This window comes from Vanessa atalanta, chromosome 3 (genome assembly GCF_905147765.1).
Source record: "Vanessa atalanta chromosome 3, ilVanAtal1.2, whole genome shotgun sequence".
In the NCBI taxonomy this organism is placed as follows: Eukaryota; Metazoa; Arthropoda; class Insecta; order Lepidoptera; family Nymphalidae; genus Vanessa; species Vanessa atalanta.
In genome coordinates, this window is record NC_061873.1 from 8,506,070 (window position 1) to 8,530,435 (window position 24,366).

The window sequence follows — 24,366 nt, forward strand, 5'->3', positions numbered from 1 at the left end:
CAATTATTAGATGGACTGTTATGACATGATGACGTTCTTACCAATTTTGACCGCACTATGAGAGACCAGCCAACTAAGCTAGACATTTTAAAGACTATAGTACACAAGTGTGAGCGCAATTATAGATGCACTATCTATTCCACCACTCTCATTTTCCGACGGGACGATAAATCCAACAGGGCTTAGATGCAGGATGTGCTTTCCGAGACAAGGGAGTGTACACATTTCTAACTTCCAGACACAGGGTAGTAACTAAGAATCTTTCGATAGAAAACCTTATAACTTTTGATTAGCCCGACCTAGTGTTTGAACCTAGAACCTCGGGATATGCGGCATTATATCTAACGAAGTACTAACGAGACAGTCGTGACATATAGCGAAAATATCCGTACTTCGAAAATTGAATTACGAGATTTGTTTCGATACATTCGTCTGAGACCAAATTGTAATTACATATTATACTAATGTTAAGAAAAAGAATGCTGCCTGATATGAATTAACTTGTTACAGTGCAGTACTTGAATGGAATCATTATTAATTGTTATGGTGCAAAATAAATTTAATAAAAAAACAGTTATTTTCTTTAATTTTACCAGTACTTTATAAATAAAAATATTTATTAATAGTTATAATCGATATATTTCGAGACAACTTTAAAATCGAATGATTCGATTATATATCACATAATCGCTTCCAACTACTTTTTGGCTGGCAACATTCTCTTGACACTAGTAGCCATTATATTCCTTCTTTTCTTGTAGACTGAGCACGAGAGAGCTCATCTTTCTGTATCGGAATATTTCTACTCAATCCGATAAGCATTAACACTTTGTAAAGTAAAAGTCTTTAGACTCGCCACTTTAAATCATGAGAGCAAAGGTATTTTATTTTAAGTGATCATTTGTTTAAGTGTAATCAAGTGTTTGTAAGTCTGCATCGAAATCCTCATTTCATTAATTTACAACTTTGTTTCAGTGGCGTAAGAAGCGTATGCGAAGGCTAAAACGTAAACGTAGGAAGATGCGTGCAAGGTCTAAGTAAAAGGTATGTATATTTTTCCTAAAACATATTAATGTAAGTGTGACATACCTCGAAATATTAAGAATCCATGCCACATTGTCGGCATTTTAATTTCAAAGCAATAACCAAAAAGGTTGGCTCAGATTGTTTATATTAATATTAAACTTTAAAAGTATTTAAATTTATACTTACCAAAATATTAAGTTGACCATGCTGACAATTTACACAACATAACCAAAAAAAAAACTATAGAAATTATAGTACTTATATCCCACATGTGGTCTTACGCGAATTTACTGGTTAATTATTCAACCGCATTCAATTTAATCGTTTTACATGCTTGATTTACAAACTTTAAAAGAAATTAAGCTATATTTCACAGTGGTATCTAGCTGATTTTACTTTTAGTGTAAAAATGTTTTTACAAATATCAATAACAACAAAATTGATATAAAAATGATTCCAAAATGTCGTCATGAAACATGCAAGTTAATTATAATGATCGACATGTGGATGTATTTATACATGATTAAGTAGTTCTGACATAAAGTTATCAATAAACAACTATCAAGTTAATTTGTTTATAATTACAGTCAATTTTAGGTTAAGCTTAGATTTGTAACATGTTCTTTGGTTCTGAAATTTGTTCTCAACAAGAGATGTAATGGTCATGCTGTGGCGTATAGTGGACATTTTTCAATTAAATAAAATAATTTCAAAAATATGCTGAAAACAATTGTTTTTGATAGAAGTACAGTGCTGCTATATCTTGATTTGAATTTCAATATTGTCTTTAACTAATAAATGTTGTGTTGTTGACCAATTAAATTGATATTGGCCGAGGTAAGGATAACTTTAGTGATATATAAAAAAATTTAACATTATATTTATACACAACAATTATATGTATATAACAAAGTAGATTTTGATAGAAACAGTAAAAACCATTGTATAAATAAAAGATAAATATTTAAGGCTTATTTTCGAAACGATTTTAAGCAATACAGCATTAATCCTTATCCAATTAAGTAACTTAAATACATTGTGCATTAAATCAATATGGTCATTTACAGCATATAATTTAAATGAATAATTTCGAAGATATTAAGGATTTAAAATACAGGTACATAGCTGTTTGTATTATCTAATGACAGAAAAACTGAATGTTGTATATACAGACATACTGTAGTATATTTAGTATCAGCATTGCATCCGTGCAAAGCCAGGGTGCGTAGCTAGTTCTACAATAAAGGTCTGTAGTTCTAATGATGAATATTTTATGACAGATTTTTTAAGGCTTATATATTATTATCATGTGTAGGATTATATGAATGAGAAGTCTGTATTGAATATTATTAAAAATTTTCGATTGATTTAAAATGTCACTACGGTAATCGGGTTAGTTTGTTTCTATATAATTTTCATTATAAGTAGGTGGTAGTGGTAAATTTAAATGAACCTTGTTATATTATGATTCAAAAGTGCTGTTAAGAGTGTATTTGAGTAAAGTACATTAACAAAAATATGTGTTTAACATTGCATGCAATTAGAGCCGAGATGGCCTAGTGGTTAGAATGTGGTGGAATATGCTCCAAACCTTCTCCTCTAAGGGAGAGGAGGCCTTTAGCCCAGCAGTGGGAAAATTTACAGGCTGCTAATGCTAAACATTGCATGGCTCAATTACCATATTTTTTACTGTTTTGATAAAATAAATTATAAGTTTTACATATCCCTCTGAGGCAGTCGTTAACTCACCATGAGATTAATGTAAAGAATTGGAGGGTAGATTATTTATGTGCTTACTCCACCCTGATTTTTTATTATAAAATATTAAGGACTAAAAATGGCACACAATATTATATACATCCTTTTTTTGAGATTGTACTAAAAATGTGTTTACATAAGAATTCGATACTAATTATTTTGTTTTTGTTACAGGTACACTTGTGAGTGTGGAGTATATTATCTAATAAATCCTTCTTACATGTGTATTTAATAAAAAATTAAAAATCCGTTTCGTTTTTTTTTTGAAAATACCAATAATATAATACCAGTAATTCATGTAATCAATGCAGTTTATATAAAAAAAAATCAAAATCGATTTAATTTCATAACGAAAAATTGAAACTACTGATTATTAATTATAATGAAGCTGAGGAGTATTAAAGTTGTCATTTTTCAAAATGTGTTTACAAAAAGTACAGAGTAAGAAAACCTTCGTCAGTTTTCAAATTTATTCCTTTATCAAGTAAACTATTAGTACCGTTTAAATCTAAAGCGCTAAACAGACAACTGCATATAAAATTAAACTAACATAGTATGATAACTTGGTTCAGAATAGTTTAACATCTTAGGACTACGTCTAGTCATATCAAGTATCAACATAAGCAACTTTTATGGCCTAATTAGTCATTACAAGATTTAGATATATCTTCTACTGAATTTTCAAGTCTGTCAGTGTCATATTTTGCAATATCTTAGAATAAAAACGCTTGTAATATTATTCTGCAAAAGCGGCGGATATACCATATCGAAAATCTATGGGGTTTGATGGTGCAGTGGTGGATAAATAATAACGATAGAACCAAAGCAGCTGTCGTAGAACATTTCCGAAGTGCCTGGGAGGGCTTCGGAGAAACCGACATATGCTCTCGCCTTGTTGGATCAATGCGACACCGACTACAAGCTGTGATCACGAGAATATACTCGTTTTTAATAAAATAAATAAGATTTGTTTAAATGAATAAATTTTACCATAATTACTATTTTATTTACTACTTACGTCCTGCGGATTCACCCGCGTTCCACCCTTAAAAACGAGTATATTCTCGTGATCACAGCTTGTAGTCGGTGTCGCGAAGATTTTATGTTTTCCCGGCATTAAAAGTATACAATATGTTATTCCAGTACATATTCTATCTGTGTGAAATATTTTATCCAAATCCGTTTAATAAAATTTACGTAAAAGCATAACAAACATCCATCGCTACCTAAAAGAAATCAGCCAGATCCATATACACAAACTTTCGCGTTTATAATATTAGTAGGATGTAGGATTACTACCATGCACTTTCTTTAATAAGAGACAAGACAATGTGATAATCTCCGATGTTACACGAGCATTCATGAAGGACTATGAGATTTCGTGAAAAGTTGGTAATTAACATACCGATTGACGGCTTATTATTATTATAGTTTTTCCTTTGATATCACTATGAAGCTGCAAACTAGAGACGAAAATGAAAGCGAAATAATGAGAAACATGAAAACACGGTTGCATGAATCAATGATTTGACGATTTGCATACGTCAAAGGATAGCCTGAACTAATAACTGCAATATTACTGGATCCAAGATTTAAACGCACATATCTGAATTCTGATGATAAATCTACTTGTAATTTAATAGGAACCTCTGGTCAGGAGAACAGTTATTGTTTATCTCAAATTAAGATAACCATTCAAGCATACTTGTCAGAACCTAGGTTACAGAGAAGTGCAGATATTTATTCTTACTGGAATTCTAGTCCATTTCTGTCTTTGAGAAAGGTAGCACTGAAATTCTTATCAACTCCACCGACGAGTCGACGACAAATTTATTCAAACAGAAGGAGTAATCTGCGAGGCAAAAATGTTGATAAACTATTGTTTCTTACCTATAATATAAGATTGTTTAACTATGAATATTAATAAGACAAAAAATACAGATTTCTGCTTGAAATTATTAGAATCAAGTCTACGCGTTTTGAAATATTACGATTAGTTTATAATTTAGTAGTTTAGCTATAGTTATTTGTTGAAGTGACGAATTAAAGACAAAATGACGAATTAAGCTTAGAAAGAGTTAATTTGTTTTAAAGATAAATGTGATTTATATTGTTTTATTTATTACTTAAATATTAGGTACCTACCTATAACTATTGAGATATTAGGTAACAACTTAAATAAGTATTTAAGTTATTATTTAACGCATTTTAAAAACTATGTGATTTAAAGAAAAAAAAATAAAGAATACTGATTATTATCATTATGTTTTCTCTGTTTTCCCTCTAAACATGATTCCTGTAAAAAAGTTTCGGTTTCGGTTTCGGCCGAAACTGAGACCGTTGCCGAAATTCGGTTTCGGTCATAAAAACCAGTTTCGGTCGGACACTATTAAATATGCAACCTATACCTACTTATTTTACATTCGCTGTAAAAAGTATATTTATTGTTATACTTTTTGCTTACATATTCTTTGATCAAATTCATAATTTAGTCTTTTTTTGAGCATGACGTTTTACATATTTTATAATTAAGTACTTACCTTTTATATTATTTTTAAAATGGGACGAATGGCTGGAATTAAATGGGAGAAAACTATTCAGTGCCGACCAGTTCACAACATAATTTCATCAGATTTTCCTAAATATAATCCTCAGCCTTGGAAATTTATGGTACTGTAACGTTGACCGATAAACATACAATTTCAATTACTCTGTAAATCTATAAACTCTCTGTGAATGTCATTAAAATTCCAAACTCTTCTTAAAAATTCAGCTCACCTACTAATTCACCTTTCTGAAGAGTGATAATGCAATATCATTTTAGCTTTGTTTGCCTCATATATAATATGCAAACACATAAGTCATTCATGGGGCTTGTTATTCAAATTATGTTTAACATTAAGCTATTCCCTAATTTATATTTTTATTATTGAAGTTACGTAAAAGTAACATGAAACAAAGTGCGTGACTTGCGCATGTGAGCCGTTTGATTTTGTTTTAGGAAGGACCAAATCGTATACAATGGCTTCTATCTTACGAATATTATAGAATGTGGTTGGACGAAAGAGAAGCTTGGAAGAAACGTATGTATCCTGAAAACACCACTGTAAATGTCGATGTTGTTAAACGTTATGTTTTAACGTTTAAGACCACTTACCAGCCACCAAAACCTGAACAAAAAAAGCCATTCAAAATTAAAAAGTATGTATAATTCACTAACTAAAACACACACATATTTTAGTATTTCTGAACTGGCTTTATCGGTATCGATGAGATAAGATAGACAGTCTGTAACACTCATATATTTGTTTTTAGATTTGAAGGAATAGGTAGTAGAACTACCAATAAACGTCCGCCAGGTGACAAAGCAATGTTGTTCAAAAAACCTAAAAATACTAGACCTGATGTCCAAGAAAAACATTAGGGTTGTTTTTCGAAATAAAACAAAATATATATGAGGACATAAATAAAGCATCTTTCAAAAGGGCGCTCAAAAATCGAAATAAAAAATTAGTTACAATGAAGTTTTATTGAATTTTTAACTTAATGAAATATTTAAACATTTGAATTAGACTATGTATTAAAATGTGTATGACGAATAAATATTTTGAAAATGAAATTGTGTTAATTCTTATGACACTTTCGTAATTCGGTTATTATTAAAACGATTTAAAATTACTTACAACAAAGAACAAGATTCAAACATTCAATTCAAAATTTTTATGTTATTCGTAATATTCCATACTCTTAAGACTATTATCGAAACTTTTACCAAATAGTGGAAACAACGTACTATATGTTGAATTACAGATATAATTACCATTTTAATCATGTTAACTATTGAATAACCAGAGCTGCGATATTTTAGTTTAATAACAAGTATAAATGTTGAATAAATATTTTCAATGAAAAACCTTGGGTTGTGTTCCTGTTTATAATTTAATAGCATCAATTGTATAATAATGAATGTCTTTTGATATATCTAATTTCAATAGTAACTTGTCTACATACATATAGAAATATTGTGGAACTTATCTTGGCAAATAAATCAAAAGTGAACTAATTCTTTTTATTTATTGAAATTATCTAAGAATTTTAAATTGCATTCTAATCTACATAATCTAAGATTGAATTCTTATAAATGCTAAGTAAGTGTACTAGAAAATATTAATTCATATAACAATATTAACACATTACGAATAAAAAAAGAGATTGTTATCGAAATATTACAGCTGAGGTGCCAACAAAATAGACATCCAAAAAAAAACAAAAACTACATATTAATATTTTAATAAGCTAAATATTGAGTACAATAGGCAATTTAACTTCATTGTCATTTTGCTTACCTAAATAAACGAGATGGTATTTTTTATACATTTGCCATAATTTAATCATTTTCAAATAAAAATTATCTTCTTTATTATAATAAATTGGCATTTCTTTAAATCGTTGGAGGTTTAAATTGTTTTCTTATAAACAGCTTATTCCTTTTTATAAAGTTGTTGAAAAATTAACACATTCAGCCATAGTTTTATTGTGGCTTTACAATAATTGCACAAAACTGAAAAATTCAAGCTATTGAATTGATACAGTTTTATAAGTCATGACTTTAAAGTCTTCGTTTACTTATATTTTTTTATTGTGTATGTAAAAGTACTACAATAACCTATCTATGGCGCAATAACACTCTCTTGGCAAACCGCTTCATGTGACTTCCATTACGCCCTCGTTCATGAACAATTTATATCTTAATTTTATAAATTGTAAAGAGCGTTAACCAATACTTTAAATAAAAAACAATATATTTTTTGTAAAATATACTGTCCTTTAATCCTTTCGCCTAGCGAATCAGCAAACTAAATTACTTTTTAAATAAATTTAAGTATAGTTTTTATAATTAATTTTATTTTAAAACATATTTTGGTTTCTTAGGAAAGGTACTAAATTTGTTGTCAATTAGTCTTTTGATGCAAGGTTAAACAAAAATGTTTATGTAACATATTTTTGGTTTATTTTAGTGGAAGTTAATGAGTGAGCCTACATTTTTTGTGTGAACCAAAACATTAATCATCTTATTTTTATGGAATGACAATTATTTTTTGTTTACTTTGATTTTGGGTATCAAAAAGACAAGACATCTATGCAATATTATTTATCCATATTGGAAGCTGAAAGCGGAACCTTTAAATCCACCACCACCATTAAGATCAAATTGTTGGCCGCCACGATTGAAGAATGTTTGGAACACCATGTTTGGATCAAAATCTGAAAGTTAAAATGATTTAGTAAGATCACTAAAGAATATCTACGAAGTTAAAATTAACCTTTGGTTTGATACTTAGTTAGTTAACAAAACTCAATAAGTCTGCTATACATAGGTATTTTAATATATTTAAGTATATTTACCAGCCATGCCGGAAGAATCGTCAGAAAGATACTGGCCGTGATCATAGCGTGCACGTTTTTTCGGATCACTAAGAACTTCGTAAGCTTCGCCCACTTCTTTAAAGCGTCGTTCTTGCTCCTTTCGCTCGTTGTCCGGGGCACCTGCATGCCGATCTGGATGATGGACTAAAGCGCGTTTTCTAAAAAAAAAATTGTGAATTGATAATTTCCTTCTATTTTAAAGTAAAAAAAATAACTATATTTCTAACTAAACTCTAACAAAGGTTATCTTAAAGGATGATTCAAATTTTCAACTAAGCTAAGTACATAGTAGTAAGTGCCAAGGGAGTTTCCCTTAATGCAATAAAATACCAATCCAAATCGACATTGGGATTGGTATTAATAATTAATAAATATGAATACCAATCCAATCGATTTTGGGATTATACATAATAATTGGTATATTAGCAAGAAAAACATCGAAATTTCAGTCGAGGCATACGAGTGTTCTAGTTACTTCGTGTTTTATAGCGAGTTATAAATCTACTGAAAATCAACTAAGGAATATGCTCATCACAGATTCTTTTGAAAAACTGAAAAAAATTCAATTCAGTCAGCCAATTTTTTTACAGTCATTTTATTTTATTTTCATTAGGACAACCAACAGTAGATACAATATCACATCCAAAATAAAAAATTACATTTCAAAATTATCAAGGCAAAAGTTCTACTACTAGTCATGAAACAATACAACGTATTTTTTACGATGCTGAACGTCTAGGTCCTGTTGAAAATATGTTATACCGAGTATTTCCGGAGACGAAGTATAAGAGGAGATTTTTGCAATAGTAGGCATTTCACTTATATACCTTCGTGTACATGGTGCGCGACGGGTCATTTTCTACATGGATCGAGATTTAAGAGGATTCAAAGAGAGTTGTAGTATAAGGATCATTAGATACAGCAGGGATCAGTTTTTACTAAGCTGTGCGTCACTCTTATTGACGGTGTCGGCTACATCTTCTATGCGGACGACACGGAGGAGCTGGTATCGTCAAGTACATCGATAACATGGAGGGGTAAAAAAAAACGGTAGCGTCATGGTGCAAAGCTATTAATCTCAGGTGGAAGTGAAGTGAATTTCTGATGTCTCTATGTAAGTGTCGTGTGATCAATAGCCTACAGAGTGGTCGTTTGGTCCTAACTAATAATAATAGACACGAAACGCGGAGGAGTGGTGATCCGTAGTGTACAGGGCATATCGTAAGATATCTTACGAGGCGACTACTAACCAAGCGCGGTTTTCACCCGCGAACATTATGCCAAATATGGACACTAGTCCAGTCAATTAGCAGTCTCGTGAGCACGATCAGACCATCGTCCGCGCGTTTACTTTTATAGAAGAAATAAAGAATTAGCCTTGCCAAGCATTGTTATACCACAACAACTAGACATAAAAAAGTCAGAGTGTCACGCGTTGAGTGCGACGTTCACAAATGCTCGTTTGACCATAGCAAAATCAAGTTCATCAACCAAAACAATGATAAATGCAGCAGAAATAAGGGCATCGATGCATTTACTTACTATGGGCCATTTTTGCTTACATTAAAACTTGTTTATTGATAATGACAGCAACTCTACAAAAATAGTAGACATACCTGTAAGCTTTCTTAATATCATCTTCAGATGCGGTTTTGTCAACACCAAGAATTTTGTAGTAGTCTTTACGTTTTGATTTTCGAACAGCTAATTTAGCTTCATGCAATAATTGTTTGTTTTCTTTACTCTTGTCGATTTTATATAGATTTTCATAATCTTTCACGGCATTTTCATACTGTTCAAGTTCCATGTAACATTTTGCTCGTCGAAGTAATGCTTTAACATATGTTTCATCCAACTCTAACGCAGCTGTACAAGCTTCAGCTGCCTCTTTTATTTGGTTTAACTTTGAGCACACTGTAGCCTTATTAAAGTACAGTTTTGCATTAACTTTCCTATTATTTTTATCAATAGTTAATGCTTCATTGTAAAGGTTCAAAGCTTGTTGCCATCTACCCATTTTGAACGCTTCATTGCCTGTAAAAAAGTACAATAGTGAAAATTATTATACTATGGGGTATATTATGAAAATAAATATTACTGTGTATAATATAACAATTACCTTCTTCTTTCTTTTGTTTCAATAATTTGGCTTTTTTATATGCTTCCATTGCTTTTTTATGGTCAGGTGCAAGACGTAAAACTTGTTGAAAATGTTTGAAGGCTTGCTCATCTTTGTCCTGAAATGTGATATGGATATACGGCTATACAACAAGTCTTAAAAAAAGCTATAGCTAGACAGCAAAAATTAAATCAATAGCTATAGCTATTGATTTAATTTTTGTGTTAATATCTAAATCCCTCACGCACATGCGTAATTTATGTTGAATTGATTTATTACAAATTATACACAAAAATCATACCTCAAAGTAAAGGCATAATCCTCGGACAAATATGGCTTCCGTGTTAAAACTGTCAAATCTTAGAGAATCATTTGCAATTTCTTGTGCTTCCTGACATCGCCCAATCATAGCTAAACATTCAGCTTTCAAAAGTTTCGCTCTGAAGCAGTAAAGGATTTTGTTAATTTAATAGTTTTTTAAAAATGCCTAATTGCAAATAACAAAATCATAAGGATAAAATTATATTACTTAGAGCTTGAGGGACTGTATTCTAAGCAACGATCCATACAAAAGACGACGCGACGATAATCGCCAGCTTCCATGGCACGTTGTGCATCCTCATGCAAACGCTGTAAAGATTTAATTGCTTTACGTTCATTTGAAGCACAATCCACTCCTCCGAGTTCAGAAGCACGGTTTACTGCTTGCTCTGCACGAGATAAGTCACCTGATGAAAAGAAACCTCTATGAATTATATTTACACATTTTTTTCCCAGCATGAGTTGCTATCTTTACTCAATAATGGGTTAAGATACCACAGAGAAGTAAAGCCAAGATAAAAAATTAACTTGCTTACTTTTTTTAAGCACCCTTTCTCAGGAGCTTCAAATGTAATCTAAGGTAACATCATCACCCTGTAAAGCTCGTACACTATGGACTTGTAAAATGGTAATGGGTAATGGTTTACCCAGTAATTAATATTGTTTGGATATGTTATTTTTATTAATGATATTTACAATGTTCTTTAAGTATATAAATGAAAGAAAAGAATCAAATCTTTACAAGCATACAGTAAAGAAGAATTATGTCAGCAAAAACAAACAAGGAAAAGAAGTTCTTTTGCTCTTATTTGATGCAATTGATACTCTGATTAAATATATTAAATATTCTAGATCTCTAAATCATACCTAGACATTAATTAAATTTACACTTAGCAAATACTTGGGAAATACTCAGTGGCAAGCAGCCAAGCTTATTAAAAGATGGCAAACTATAATAAATTGGTCATTGGGGCTTAAAATAAATGTAAAAATAGGTAGGAAATCAAAAATGTAATGCAAGAAATGGTGATCTACATTATGACCTTGTGGTATAAATGTTTAAGTTATAAATGCATGAAGTAGACTGTGTACTTTAGAAGTAAAAAGAAGACCATAGAGTTCAATGTAGGCTTTAAAATATTATCAGTATATATTAAACCACTTTTTTTTTTACCGAACATCTTGAATCACATTATAGTCTTAATTAAAAATGTATGTATAAAAAAGCTGTCAATATATTGTTATAATTTTCTTGCATAATTAATATTACATTATTTCAATTGCCTTTAATAATTGTTGTTGTTTAAACATTTATTATAAACTGAGTTTCACTCCCAATCAAGGAAATAGAACAATTTTCAAATTTATTTTTTATTGTGTTGTAAATATTTAAGAAGAAGAAATCTATGACTTATACATTATCAATAAGATTCAGAAATATGACTTGAAGTCCTTGACAGAGTTTTAATTTATGGCCACAGTTAAATGGGAAGAAGAACATTTTTTATTAAATATTTTAAGCAAAATAAAAACAAATTTTAAGCATAGAAATATGTTATTGCTTACAGGTTATTTCTATACCATTAGTCACACTTAAGCTTAGTTATTTTAAATTAAATTGCAACACATAGGTGTTGCAATTTAATTTAAAATATTTTTAAGTGGTAGTTTTGGAAAATTTATCACTCAAGGCATCAAACATATCTAGACTTACCAAGTGCAATACAGCATTTAGCCATACGAATATAGCCTTTAGTGAAGGTATTATCAAGTGCAACAGCTTTTTGGGCATCTTCTAAGGCATTTTTGTACATGCCCAGCATCATGTAACAGGCAGATCTGTTGCCATAGTAAGCAGCATTTTCTGGACATAGTTTAATAGCTTCTTCATACATAGCCAATGCGCCTTTATAATTTTTAAATTTGTACAAGTGGTTTCCGCTTTCCTTTTTTTCTTCAGCCAACCTTGTGCATAAACAAATACGATAAGATATTTAATACGTGTTTACACTTATAAAAAATTTATAAACACACTTATAAAATGATTTTGAGCATTTAATAGTTACTTAATCGTCGTATTATGTTTCTATAGAAATAGGTCAAATGTCAAGAACCTGGTGGTCATTACAATCAACAATGAAAACCACAATAGTCGCATTAATTAAAGCAAAGTCATTGTAAAATATTACTAATCAATACCTGTATTTATTAGAATTTATCATTTGCTAGTGCTAATATTATTAAAGGAATAAATTATTTTCCAAGGCATTTTTAAGGTCAATAATATTATTCGTTACCTTTCAGGGCTTTTAGGAACTAAATCATCTATTGTTAGATCTAAATCCACAACTTCAGGTTCTGCCATTTTGCGTTTGGGAATGATTAAACCTCTCTAGAAATGGAAATAATTCTGCTGATCTTTCTTTATTTTGACTATGGATTACGGAACCACAAAAGAAAGAATGAGGCAAACTGGCAGTGAGTGACGGAAAGGGCAAAAACTTAAAAAGGAATGTTAATCGTTAGCATAGAGTAAATATCTTATAAAATTGTATTCGAATAACTTAATAAAATATCGATTTACATTTACAACAACAACAATAAATAGATCCAGCAAAATTTTATTAAAATTATTTCATCTTTTAATGGCAATTATGTTATCGCGAAAGTTGGTATACTAAATGTTATTGATTATATCGATCTTATATTTAATGAATTAATGACATATTTACTGAGTAAAGCATCAAGCAAATTCGATAAGCTAACAATCAACTGATTTATTGAGTTTTCGCGAATTATTGATATTTTCCTTTTTTAATTTTAATTTATTTAACCTGACTTATAACTGGACTATCTGATCTTAAGTGTCCAACACTGCCCATAGAAATTGGCATAGCAGGAAATATTAACAAGCCTTTACATAGCCAATGCACCAACACCCTTGAAACTAAGATATTTTATCCCTTATTCCTATAGCTACACTAGCTTACTCAATCAGAAACCCTCAGAAATTTTACTTATTGATAGGGTTTTTCACAATTCAGTCAATTTCTGTAAGAATACGCTTCTGCTAACTTAAAAGCCAATAGATTAGTGACAAGATATAATGATACATAATCCATATATTGAGGTAATAATAATAACTCTCTTTACATTAATAGAGAGATATTCGTCCACAGAAAATGAAGTTAAAGTTAAAATCATAAATATTATATGATTGTCTTACAAGGCGCCAGCTACAAAACTGTGTATTTGTGGCTTACCGACCATAGACCAGAATACGTACTATTTACACCTTAATATTTCAGATCATAAACAAAACGTAGTGGTTTTATACTCTTTGTAATATATGTACTTGATATTTGATAACGACAGTGAAAGTGTCGCTGTGAACGTATCATGTCATGATTGTTGAAACGTCAAAAAATGATTGTAAAATCGTATGATATTCCTTGTTTTTTGATAACTAGACAACACTGTAACTTATTTCAAAGGCGATACATTTGACTTTATTTATAGTTCGCATTTAAGCGTATGATTTGGAATAAAAATGGAAAATATAGCTTCGCCAGTGAGCGAGGTTTTTATAAATAACGATGCAATTGAATGGCAACCTCTTGCTCTAACTTTAGTCGAATATCCAAAAGGTAATATACCTTTTTATTTAAGTTTATACCTTGATTATTTGTAGTGAAGTAAGTACGTAGGTTTCTGACAGTTCAAATTTATTATAAAATGTCTGTAATTTTTTAGGTGATCTCTTTGGAAAATTTCTTGCTCTTATGAGTCTAGCCCCCTTTGGAATAGGCGCCGGATTTGTAACTTTAATACTATTCAGAAGAGATCTTCATACTGTGAGTATAATATATTTTCGTATTTATGGAATAATAATTTATCCTAAATATCAATATAATAAGAAAATTAAACTGTTAAAATAATAGTGAGATAACTTAAATAGATAAACCATGTGATTACTGATTTCAAGATAAGAGTGTCTAAACTTCTTAGTAGATATTTTGTTAATTTATGTGTATAATTATTTGTTTCTCTTTTAGATAGCTTTTTTTTTTGGTACACTAGTCAATGAACTATTAAATATAATATTAAAGCATTTGATATGTGAAGCACGGCCACTCAGCAGGGGACATTTGTATAATGAATATGGAATGCCATCATCGCATGCTCAATTTATTTGGTTTTTTACCATTTATGTGCTATATTTCTTTGCTATAAGGTCAGTTTTTCATTGTTAAACAAATAATAGTCTAATTTTGAATTACATCGGGAATTAATAGTAATATATGCCAAATTTATTGATTCATATTGAGTTTAACTATTAAAGTTTAAAAAAATATATATTAATCTCAGTATTTAAATTTTTAGATTGCATCACATAAATAATAACAGCATTATATCTGCCTTATGGAGAATCATAATTGTGGGTAGCTGCTTTATAATGGCTTTAATTGTAAGCTTTGGAAGAGTTTATCTCCACTATCACACAACAGCACAAGTCGTTGTTGGTGGTGTTGTTGGATTGATTTTTGCCACAATATGGTTTACAGTGGTGCATAGAGTACTGACTCCATTGTTTCCACAGCTTGTTACTCTGTAAGTATTTGAATTCTTTAAAAATATATTCAATTGTTACCAGATTTTTTATGAATATTTTAAAAATATAGAAAAAATATGATAAATTTATGTGCAATTCATATGTTGTATAATGACATAATCAATTTCAGAAAGCTTTGTGAAATGCTTATGATAAGAGATACAACTTTAATACCAAATGTGTTGTGGTTTGAATATACTACAACAAGACAAGAAGCTCGAGCACGAGGCCGCAAGATGGCTGCCCTAAAACCTATCCAATGACGGTGCGCCTGCGCGCGCGCTCCCGACACCTGCTTGAGGCTACGCGCGTGACGTTTCATTGCCGCCGGAGCCATAGCAATTCTTGGCGGCTTTATAATATCTAAATCAGAACCTCGTTCGATACTATCATATTGACATCTAATTATGACATATATATTCACTGGACTTGTTCATAATAGTAAGTTATCAGTTTGTCTTCTTTGTTTTCACCTCTATAATTGTATGTTAAATCTTTTTGTTTTAATAAACAATTTCATTTTTTAGCTAGTAGAATATGTTTGTTTTAGATCACTATTAGCAAATTATAAAATTGTTTCAATTAATTTTACATAGTTTATCCAAAGTGCAATTTAAAACTGATTACCTTAATCATAAGATAAGTGTTAGATTTATCTTTTACTTTGTTGATTATTGTCACATTTGAGACTAAATCCCAGTCCACATCTTTTTAAGAATTAGTCATGAATGTCTCATAGGTTAAGCCCTAATTATAATTAAAATAATTAGTGACTGTGCCTAATAAAATAGTAATAAAAAAAATAAAGTACTTTCAGACTATAAGTAGACAGTAGTTCTAGAAAATGTTCTAGGACATCGCAAGATAGGCACATTTACTTATAAAAATAAACAAAGACATTAACAAAAATATATTTCGATAATCTTCTATGAGCAAGGCATTCGAAAAGGAGCCAAATAAGAATGTTACTTAATAAAGTTTAATAATATATATATTATTATAGTTAAATTTCGTAGAAACAGTATTTACTGTTTATAATTTGTATAAATTGAAAAATAACATGACAATTGTGAGATAATATATTGTTTAAAATAATAATGAAAATAATTCAATGAAAAATATGAGAAACAACATGAGATATAAAAAATTGTGACTACTTTAGTGAATATGTAGTTTGTAAGATAAAAAAAATAATATGAGATCTTTAAAAGTTTGTTATATTCATAAAGTAAGTGAAGATATGTTCATTCCAGGCAGCCCCTTTATAGATTTAATAAATTTAAGCTTAGCAAATGTTTGTAAAATGTTAGTCAACCTTTTTTACTTTTTACTATTAACATCCAATTTACATATATCGGTTCTGATCTCTGATTCTTGTTTATAGTCCACTCAAGAAAGCCATGATGGCCCGGTGAATAGATCTAAATCAACTACTGCACTGCTTGTTTTGTGTTTATAATTTTGTTTTATAGTTATTCTCATGCTCAGATAAAAGAAGGTATTGTAAGGAAATCTTCTTGTGTGGAGTGTTGATATTCTGTCACATGTGTATTAATCAACCTGCAGCAGAGTGTCCTAACTCCTAACCTATTATATTCCATAAGAGAAAAAGGAATACTTTGTGCAGCAGTAAAGTAACAAACCTTGAAAACCGTGAAATTGTGAAATGGAATACTAACTACAAGACAAACAATTTACTAAATTAATCATCTCCCTAATTCCCTGTATAAAATTTACATTGTTCCAATTCGTCTAATGTTACGAAATTATGTTTTAGACTTAGTTTACTTTTGTTATTCAATTTATTGAAATAGCTTTACATTCAATATTACATATGCATTGCTAGTTTAATGGAACTGGACATTTAATATCTTAGCAGTTCTAACAGGTATTTAGTTTAAAACGAAGCTTCCGTTATACCTATGGAAATATTGTCTTACCAATCATTTCTTTATTATTTTTACTATGATTACATTTTATGTCTTCCGTAAGAACTGAAAAAACGGCAAATGCTTTGAAATTTATACTGAATATATAATATAAAAAAAACACCTAAAAATAATACTTGGTAATACTCAAAGACATCAACTAATCAATTGTGGGAAGTGTACCTTATATCACTTTTTTTTTTAAATATTGTTGTTTGTAGTTTTGAAATCCAGTCTATATTGTTATTATTAATACGATATAGTTTAATAAGAGAAATATTTAAATGATAAATGAAATGGCAATATATAGGGAACAATAGAGATGTAATAATATGTTCTAGATCTTACACACAAACTGGTTTTATATTAGTCAGTGGCGTAAATATGTTAGTTTATAATGTTTTGCATCCTACATGCAAACATCCTTCATATACAAATGTAATTTTATATTTATTTGGAAGTTTAATAATGACGATGATTATATACGAACATAATTATAGTCTGTATCATTAACTGAAAAGGAGTGGAGATAGAAAAAGTTATCTGATCTTGAATTGAATTGCTTTGACAAAATTGGTCGAATCTAAAATAATAATTTATGGTATTCAGAAAAAATGATAGCAACTACTTACTTTTTTGGAATGGTACTAAGTGTAATAGTGTTTTATCGTAAATAGATATATATATAAGGTTTGTTTATCTCCACTGCTTCTGCAATTTATATAATACAGGCTATTTATATAATAATATAGTAAATATCTTCTTCAAAACTTATTGAAGTGACGATACGATATACGACACGATAGTCCTTATATACCGTTCCGGTACAATTTTAACGAGTGATACAGGAATTTATTTGATTTAAAAATTTAAACGTATTATTTAAATAAATATATTTTCATTTCACAAGTCAAACTCGATAGTGGTCAACAACGTTGGTCGGCATACAGTAAGACAATCCAAAGAAATGATTTTGCGAATGCTGAATTAAAATAATTTCCTTTGGGGGCTCGTTTCGCGGAATGGTATAATAGAACTATATTTTATTTTAAATCATACATATGTGTACTATCGACAGTGTTGACAACGTTACTTACGCCACTGATAGTATTTAATGTTAATAATGTTATAGTAATTTAGTAAGTAATAATACATCTTAGGATTATTGTAAAATATTTGCTAATTGTTTGTAATTTTGTAAAAGAACTTTGATGTTTTGATGTGGATTTGTATATAAAGGTTTCGTCTGCATTGATTTTACTTATTACAATATTAAATGTAATTATTTATTTAGCTTGCTGCAAAAGGTACTTCCGTTTCTACATAGTTCGTTTCCATACTTGGGGCTTTATATGCTTACATCAGATATAGTTCAGTAATTATACATATAAGTATTATAAAATAGTAAATGTTTTATTCTATGATCATGTTATCTCGTTCAATTATTCTATGAACTTTCAGGGTTCCTTAGCCTTAAAATCAATAAAATAAAACAGTTTTTATTCAGACTTATCCATTTTCCCTCGGCAACTTGGTATTTCGCCATAAACAATCCAAAAGTATTATTTTCAAAGCCAGTCTATAATATATTTCTTATTTTGTCTTAAAAAATAATTTGACTGTTAAGCAATAAAAATCTCAAAATGTTTAAGGAATCCTGCATAAGCGTGGTAGCAATTTAAATCTGACTCGTATTGTTAGACCAGTAAATCAGAAGTTAATAGTTTAAATATATTGTATATTTACATAAATTAATGTTCAATATATACCTATATATTACTTCAGTAATCAGTTACAAAGATGAGTAAACAAAAAAAAATATATACAAAAACTACCAACGTTTGTTAAGCTTCCGAAAAGAGGAAACGGAAAAGGAAAAAGTTGGAGATAGAGTCGTGCAAGAAAACGACTTTCAAAAATATTCGATTTATCCTGAAATGTTGCGAGTCCCCAAAAAATAATTCAAAGTTACTCTTAAATACTCGAATGGAATACCTGTGCCAAATTTCATGACGAAATTCGTTTCTGCTAATCGGACGTTCACCCTCAAAATTAAAAAAATAATAAACACGTTTTGTCTTCGCAATGTTCACGATGTTGATCGATTACCAAATAAGGCAGTATTTGCAACATATATAATGTGATCATAGTATTTCTATTGTGACGAATATTTATGTAACTGAGTAAGATAAAAACTTATAGATATAGGTATAGTCAAAAAAGTTCTAAATTAAGAATCTTTTGGTTGTGTTTTAGGAGCTGTCACAAAGATTAATAAAGGTATTCTTCCATTGTGCATTGCTTTATAAATAAATAATATATAGATTTATTTTAAATACAATACATACTCATTAAATTAAACGATTTTATATATTAACGCCTTCTTGAAATTGTACACAATTTAGAGCAAATGTATCGATTTTTGCTGTAAGTAGTTAATAAGTAGTTTTTAGATTCAATTTTTATAATTCTTAAATTATTCATAAAAATAATGTATGGACTTTGTCACATTTTTTTACATAAGTACTTACAGCTATATTGATGCAGCCAGAGCTGAATATTTCACTAACCACTAAAACGTTAATTTAAAAAAATATTTATATAATTTGCATTCATAAAAAGCAAGAAGGACTGGCTTCGTCAATGATGGTTGTATATTATTAAAACGTGCAGCAATAATACACAGTTTTTATTAAGAATAATAAATAGAAAAAGTTATTAACATGTCTTAATTAGTTACCTATTAGTTGGTATTACATAATATCTCATGTAACCATATTTTTACGATTTAACCGCTAACGAAATCCCTACGAATTTTCCCTGTCAACTAACTGAATCAATCAAATCAAAATCATTCATTTAATATGGAAACATTACATTTACATGTTTATAATCCAAAGATATTACCCAGACAATTTAATACTATTGATATTTAATAGGGCTAAAGTAAATATTGAATTTATTTTTAAAATAAAACTATGAATTAGGTAAATCGTTCACCTAAGTGGTAAAAAAAGTTACTTATGTTTTGCAATAATTAGACTGATGAAACAATAGAGAATGTTACCACCCAGCATTGAATATTTTGTAAGCAATAAAAATTGTAAATGACTAATTGGTTATTTGATTTTTTGATATCCACATAAATTACACACCCAAACACACGTACATAAATATATATATACAGGGTTATTAGTAATTCGACGTATTCCCGTTAGGAGGTGATAGGGGTGACTATTTGCGATAATTTTAACTCCCATATGCATAATGCAAAAGTTAACCATTTTTCAGTTATCACGTTTTTAGTTTTTTCAAAATAGTCAAAAATGCAACTTCAAAAATTTATTAAAAAAAAAAGTATCGATTAAAATCTATTTTTTTCTTCTGATTTATAAAAACTATTAAACACATTAAAACATTGACAAATTCAATATTAAAAAAGTAATGATCCGTCCAAATTTAAAAATGCGAGACGGAAAAAGATTATTTCAATATTTTTTTGATTTTTTATCCACAAAAATGCCTTAAAAACTAAAAAAATCGTTATAAAACTTGTCCTGCAGATTATTTTAAAAACATAACCGTTTTCTTAGCTTTCCAAAAATGTATAACAACTAGGAACTTATTTCAAAGCAATCGAAATAAAATGACCACAAAGGACGCTGGTGGAAGTTTGTATTCGAACAAAACTTACCATATGCAAACCTAACCAATGCAAAATTATTCACGTTTGTTTCCTAATCAACGGCTATCCGATGTATCAGATATAATAAGCGAATCCGAGAAACTGGTAGTGTTCAAAGACGACAAATTAAAGTCGAATGACTCCATCACACCAGTCACCACACCAGTCCATGTTGTTAATTACCAAGAGGATAAGAATTTATCGATGAACCATTCGAACCATTTCGCCTCACGACTCTTTGTAACAGAGCACAGCACACACAGCATGGTATACAGTGCATAATGTAGGATTTCATCCTCACCATTATATTCCTGCGCAAATTATTTTTTATTGTAAAAACAATGTTTTCAATAAACCAACCAACACCAATTTTTTTTAAATTAATCGTTTTTGTTAAAAAAAAAATGAATGGTCCACACTATTATGAAGTTGTCCGTTGTATGGCCCTCTGCGTATATATAATGTATTTTATTATGTGCGTCAATCACGTGAAAACAGACCAATCCACGCGGAATAGTCCGTAGAAGGTTATAATTTTTTTTAATTCCTTTTATTCTTCCCCTATTTTTGCCCAGGGTAACGGGCAGCTAACAGCTAGTACAAATATATTTAACTAAATAGCCTGCATTTACCAGCTTCTAAGTCCTTATTTTATACGAACAAAATTGAGATGTGCTTTTAGTAAATTAAAATTTGGGAATATATCTTTATAAAATTAAACAAAATAAATATGATTATATTTAATTTTTCAATTCTCCTAATATAAATCTATCGGGAATTACAATTTATGAGAGTCCAAACTGTTATCAGGCTCATTATTTACATATATATTATTACAATATACAAGTCATGTCAAGTCAAAATTTACAATGGGTATGATAAATTTAAAATAATAGACGATATAATAGATGTACTTTATTTGAAAGGTTACCCTAATCGTGTGATTTGGATTCCATTGAACAGCAAGAGGAACTGTCTTCGCTTAAACTTTCCAACCATTTCTGTAATCATTAAGGATCATTTAGCTGCTGATGTTATCGCTTCTAAAATCGTAGGTTGTCGTAGAGCAAAGTGATCGAACTTTTATTGTTTGCAAGAAAAGAAAACATTGCTAAAAGCATTGCGAATACTTGCTATGCAACTTGTGTCATCGACCCGTAAAAGTACCCGAGTACGATTGAGAACATATAATATTAAAATAAAATATTTATATAATATAATAAAATAACCTTGTCAGTGGGAATAAGGCGATTCACTTTTTTCATGAACGTGAAATTAGCTTTTTGACCAACCAAATATTTAGTTACTTCTGTCGTTGACATAGCTTTATTTAACATTCCTTCTAACATTTCAGGGTCTTTTTCAAGTAAACCAGGGAACATTAAAGCTAGAGGCTCTATTTGTCGTCTATCTTCACACTACCTAAAACATAGTTCTGCTTAATCATACTTAAAGTTATATTAATAATAATATACTTTAATGACCATGGCTGTCAAACTCATCGGGAACTGGCCATCTAGGCAGGATACTAAACCTAGTACACATTCGCTACCTCTTTTAGTGCGATGTTTTTATGTTCTTTTATAATGAAGGGAGTGTAACACTGTCAACTGCCTTGATAAAAGAGTTCAACCTTGATTTATAAACCGGCTTTTATCTTTCAAGCTACCAATAGACGGAAGTTAAAATCGATGAATGGACTATTTAAGCTATTTCATTTCAGGAAAAGAGACAATCTATTGATTTTTTTGAAAACTATTTTTTGTTCATTTCCTGTGAACTGGTTTAATTTAGGAAATATATGAAAAAAGAATCAATTTTACGTGTTGTAGTACTTCCTCATCATTATTTTTGTTGGATTTTTTATCATTTGTACTACTTTGTAAAATATCAACCCATTCCGAATCTTTAGCCAACAATGGACAGAGTGGTTTTAATGGTTCTTTGTTGATATTACCACCATCCGCGATTTCCTAAAACAATTGTAATTCTAAAAATGTTAAATTTTACGAAATTACGTATTTAAATATATATCTCAGAACACTGAAGAGCCTTACATGTTTTTCAGAGTTTGTTGCTGTTGCAGTTGTTTGTATACTAGTTCTCTGTCGGATTTTTTTTTTCTGTTTTGTTTTTTCATTATTCATTATAGACTAACCATTTTGTATGTCTGGGTTCTCATACTGTAGTGTAGAAAATTATACGGTTCAGTCGATCATCATTATGTCTAAAATGACATTTTAATTACCTACTTATTACATATTATAGTTGCAAAATTGTCGCCTCAACGAGAATATAAAGTTGTGTAAAAGAAGTTTATATATTATATTATATTTGATACTAGGCTCCAACGATAGGTCGTTAGATGTTGGTAGGTAGATGATGATAAGGACGAAGTTATTAGACGCTTGTAAATCTTACATACTTAGTTGAGTGTGGACCTATTTTTATTATTTACATGTTTGAGTTTATGCATTAAAAAACACAACGAAACTATACCTCTATAGACGTTTAAATAAACTTCAGGCGTATTCGTTTCATTTTATTGCATTAATTAAATAATAGACAAATATTTACGTTTATGTTTTTAAATACGTTACGTTACGTTTATTATTTTGTCGACGTTCGTGGTCGAGTAGTGTGTACAGGTACACCGGTTTTCATGGGTACGCCACTCCGAAGTCCCAGGTTCGATTGCCGGCCGAGTCGATATAGAAAACGTTCATTATTTTTCTATGTTGCCTTAGGTCTGGGTGTTTGAGGTACTTTCGTTACTTCTGATTTTTCATAACACAAGTGCTTTAGCTACTTACGTTAGGATCAGAGTAATGTATGCAATTTTGTCCAATATTTATTTATTTATTAAATTATCTGTTGGTAATAATTAAATTAAGTAGATATCTAGTTCTAATTCAATAACAAATAAAACTATTGTTAACATTTGTAAGTTTTATGGGTTTTATCATAATAAAACACAGTCAACAATAAAATGAGTACACTTTAACTTATGATATTCGGACAGCGTAACGTTGTGCCAGGAACTATCAAATAACCGAATGTGCTCCTTTGGCGCGTACTACTTTTTTAATAACAAAATAATCGGAAGTAAGTTTAAATTATTGTTTACAGTAACAAAATAAATAATAATGAATTAAAGACATAATTAGGTATAGGTAAATAAATCACTAAAATAAATATAATTGAGAGTAGTTATTACATGCCACAACAGCTGGGCGCCTATGTGCTACTTGTTAACACTATTTACTAATAAATATCATCCCTTATCCGAATTTTACTTGGGGTTGGCGCAGCATGTCTTCTTACTTCCATACTACTCTGTCGGATCTTACAAGTAACATTCTTTCTAACCATATCGTCTTTCACACAATCCATCCATCGTTTCTTTGGTCGTCCCCTACTTCTATATCCATCCACATCCATGCTCAAGACCTTCCTCACAACATGGTCCTCATTCCTCCGCATAACTTGC

At 29.9% G+C, this 24,366-nt stretch overlaps 4 protein-coding genes and 1 long non-coding RNA gene across 5 annotated transcripts; 3 read left to right on the top strand and 2 right to left on the bottom strand.

The window, feature by feature from the left end:
* The first annotated feature begins 717 nt into the window (after positions 1-717).
* On the top strand, positions 718-3,032 carry LOC125077069. The gene is made up of 3 exons (XR_007120730.1): positions 718-879; positions 976-1,044; positions 2,959-3,032. It is a non-coding gene; the product is annotated as an uncharacterized LOC125077069 (long non-coding RNA).
* A 2,265-nt stretch (positions 3,033-5,297) lies between these two features.
* LOC125077087 lies at positions 5,298-6,314 on the top strand. The gene is made up of 3 exons (XM_047688886.1): positions 5,298-5,454; positions 5,786-5,985; positions 6,100-6,314. The coding sequence occupies exons 1-3, from the start codon at positions 5,344-5,346 to the stop codon at positions 6,206-6,208; spliced, it is 420 nt and encodes a 139-aa protein (XP_047544842.1). The 5' UTR covers positions 5,298-5,343; the 3' UTR covers positions 6,209-6,314.
* A 127-nt stretch (positions 6,315-6,441) lies between these two features.
* On the bottom strand, positions 6,442-13,145 carry LOC125077086 (dnaJ homolog subfamily C member 7). The gene is made up of 8 exons (XM_047688885.1): positions 12,949-13,145; positions 12,366-12,616; positions 10,860-11,058; positions 10,632-10,770; positions 10,331-10,448; positions 9,828-10,245; positions 8,191-8,369; positions 6,442-8,049 (listed from the first exon to the last, which is right to left on the bottom strand). Exons 1-8 carry the CDS (start codon positions 13,014-13,016, stop codon positions 7,937-7,939), a joined length of 1,485 nt encoding a protein of 494 aa, XP_047544841.1. The 5' UTR covers positions 13,017-13,145; the 3' UTR covers positions 6,442-7,936.
* An 885-nt stretch (positions 13,146-14,030) lies between these two features.
* LOC125077152 (dolichyldiphosphatase 1-like) lies at positions 14,031-17,908 on the top strand. The gene is made up of 5 exons (XM_047688983.1): positions 14,031-14,298; positions 14,405-14,505; positions 14,707-14,885; positions 15,035-15,262; positions 15,394-17,908. Exons 1-5 carry the CDS (start codon positions 14,202-14,204, stop codon positions 15,524-15,526), a joined length of 738 nt encoding a protein of 245 aa, XP_047544939.1. The 5' UTR covers positions 14,031-14,201; the 3' UTR covers positions 15,527-17,908.
* Positions 17,909-21,605: 3,697 nt separating this feature from the next.
* On the bottom strand, positions 21,606-23,087 carry LOC125077156. Its single transcript, XM_047688987.1, has 4 exons — positions 22,934-23,087; positions 22,700-22,849; positions 22,106-22,294; positions 21,606-21,877 (listed from the first exon to the last, which is right to left on the bottom strand). Exons 1-4 carry the CDS (start codon positions 23,021-23,023, stop codon positions 21,809-21,811), a joined length of 498 nt encoding a protein of 165 aa, XP_047544943.1. The 5' UTR covers positions 23,024-23,087; the 3' UTR covers positions 21,606-21,808.
* Positions 23,088-24,366: the final 1,279 nt, after the last annotated feature.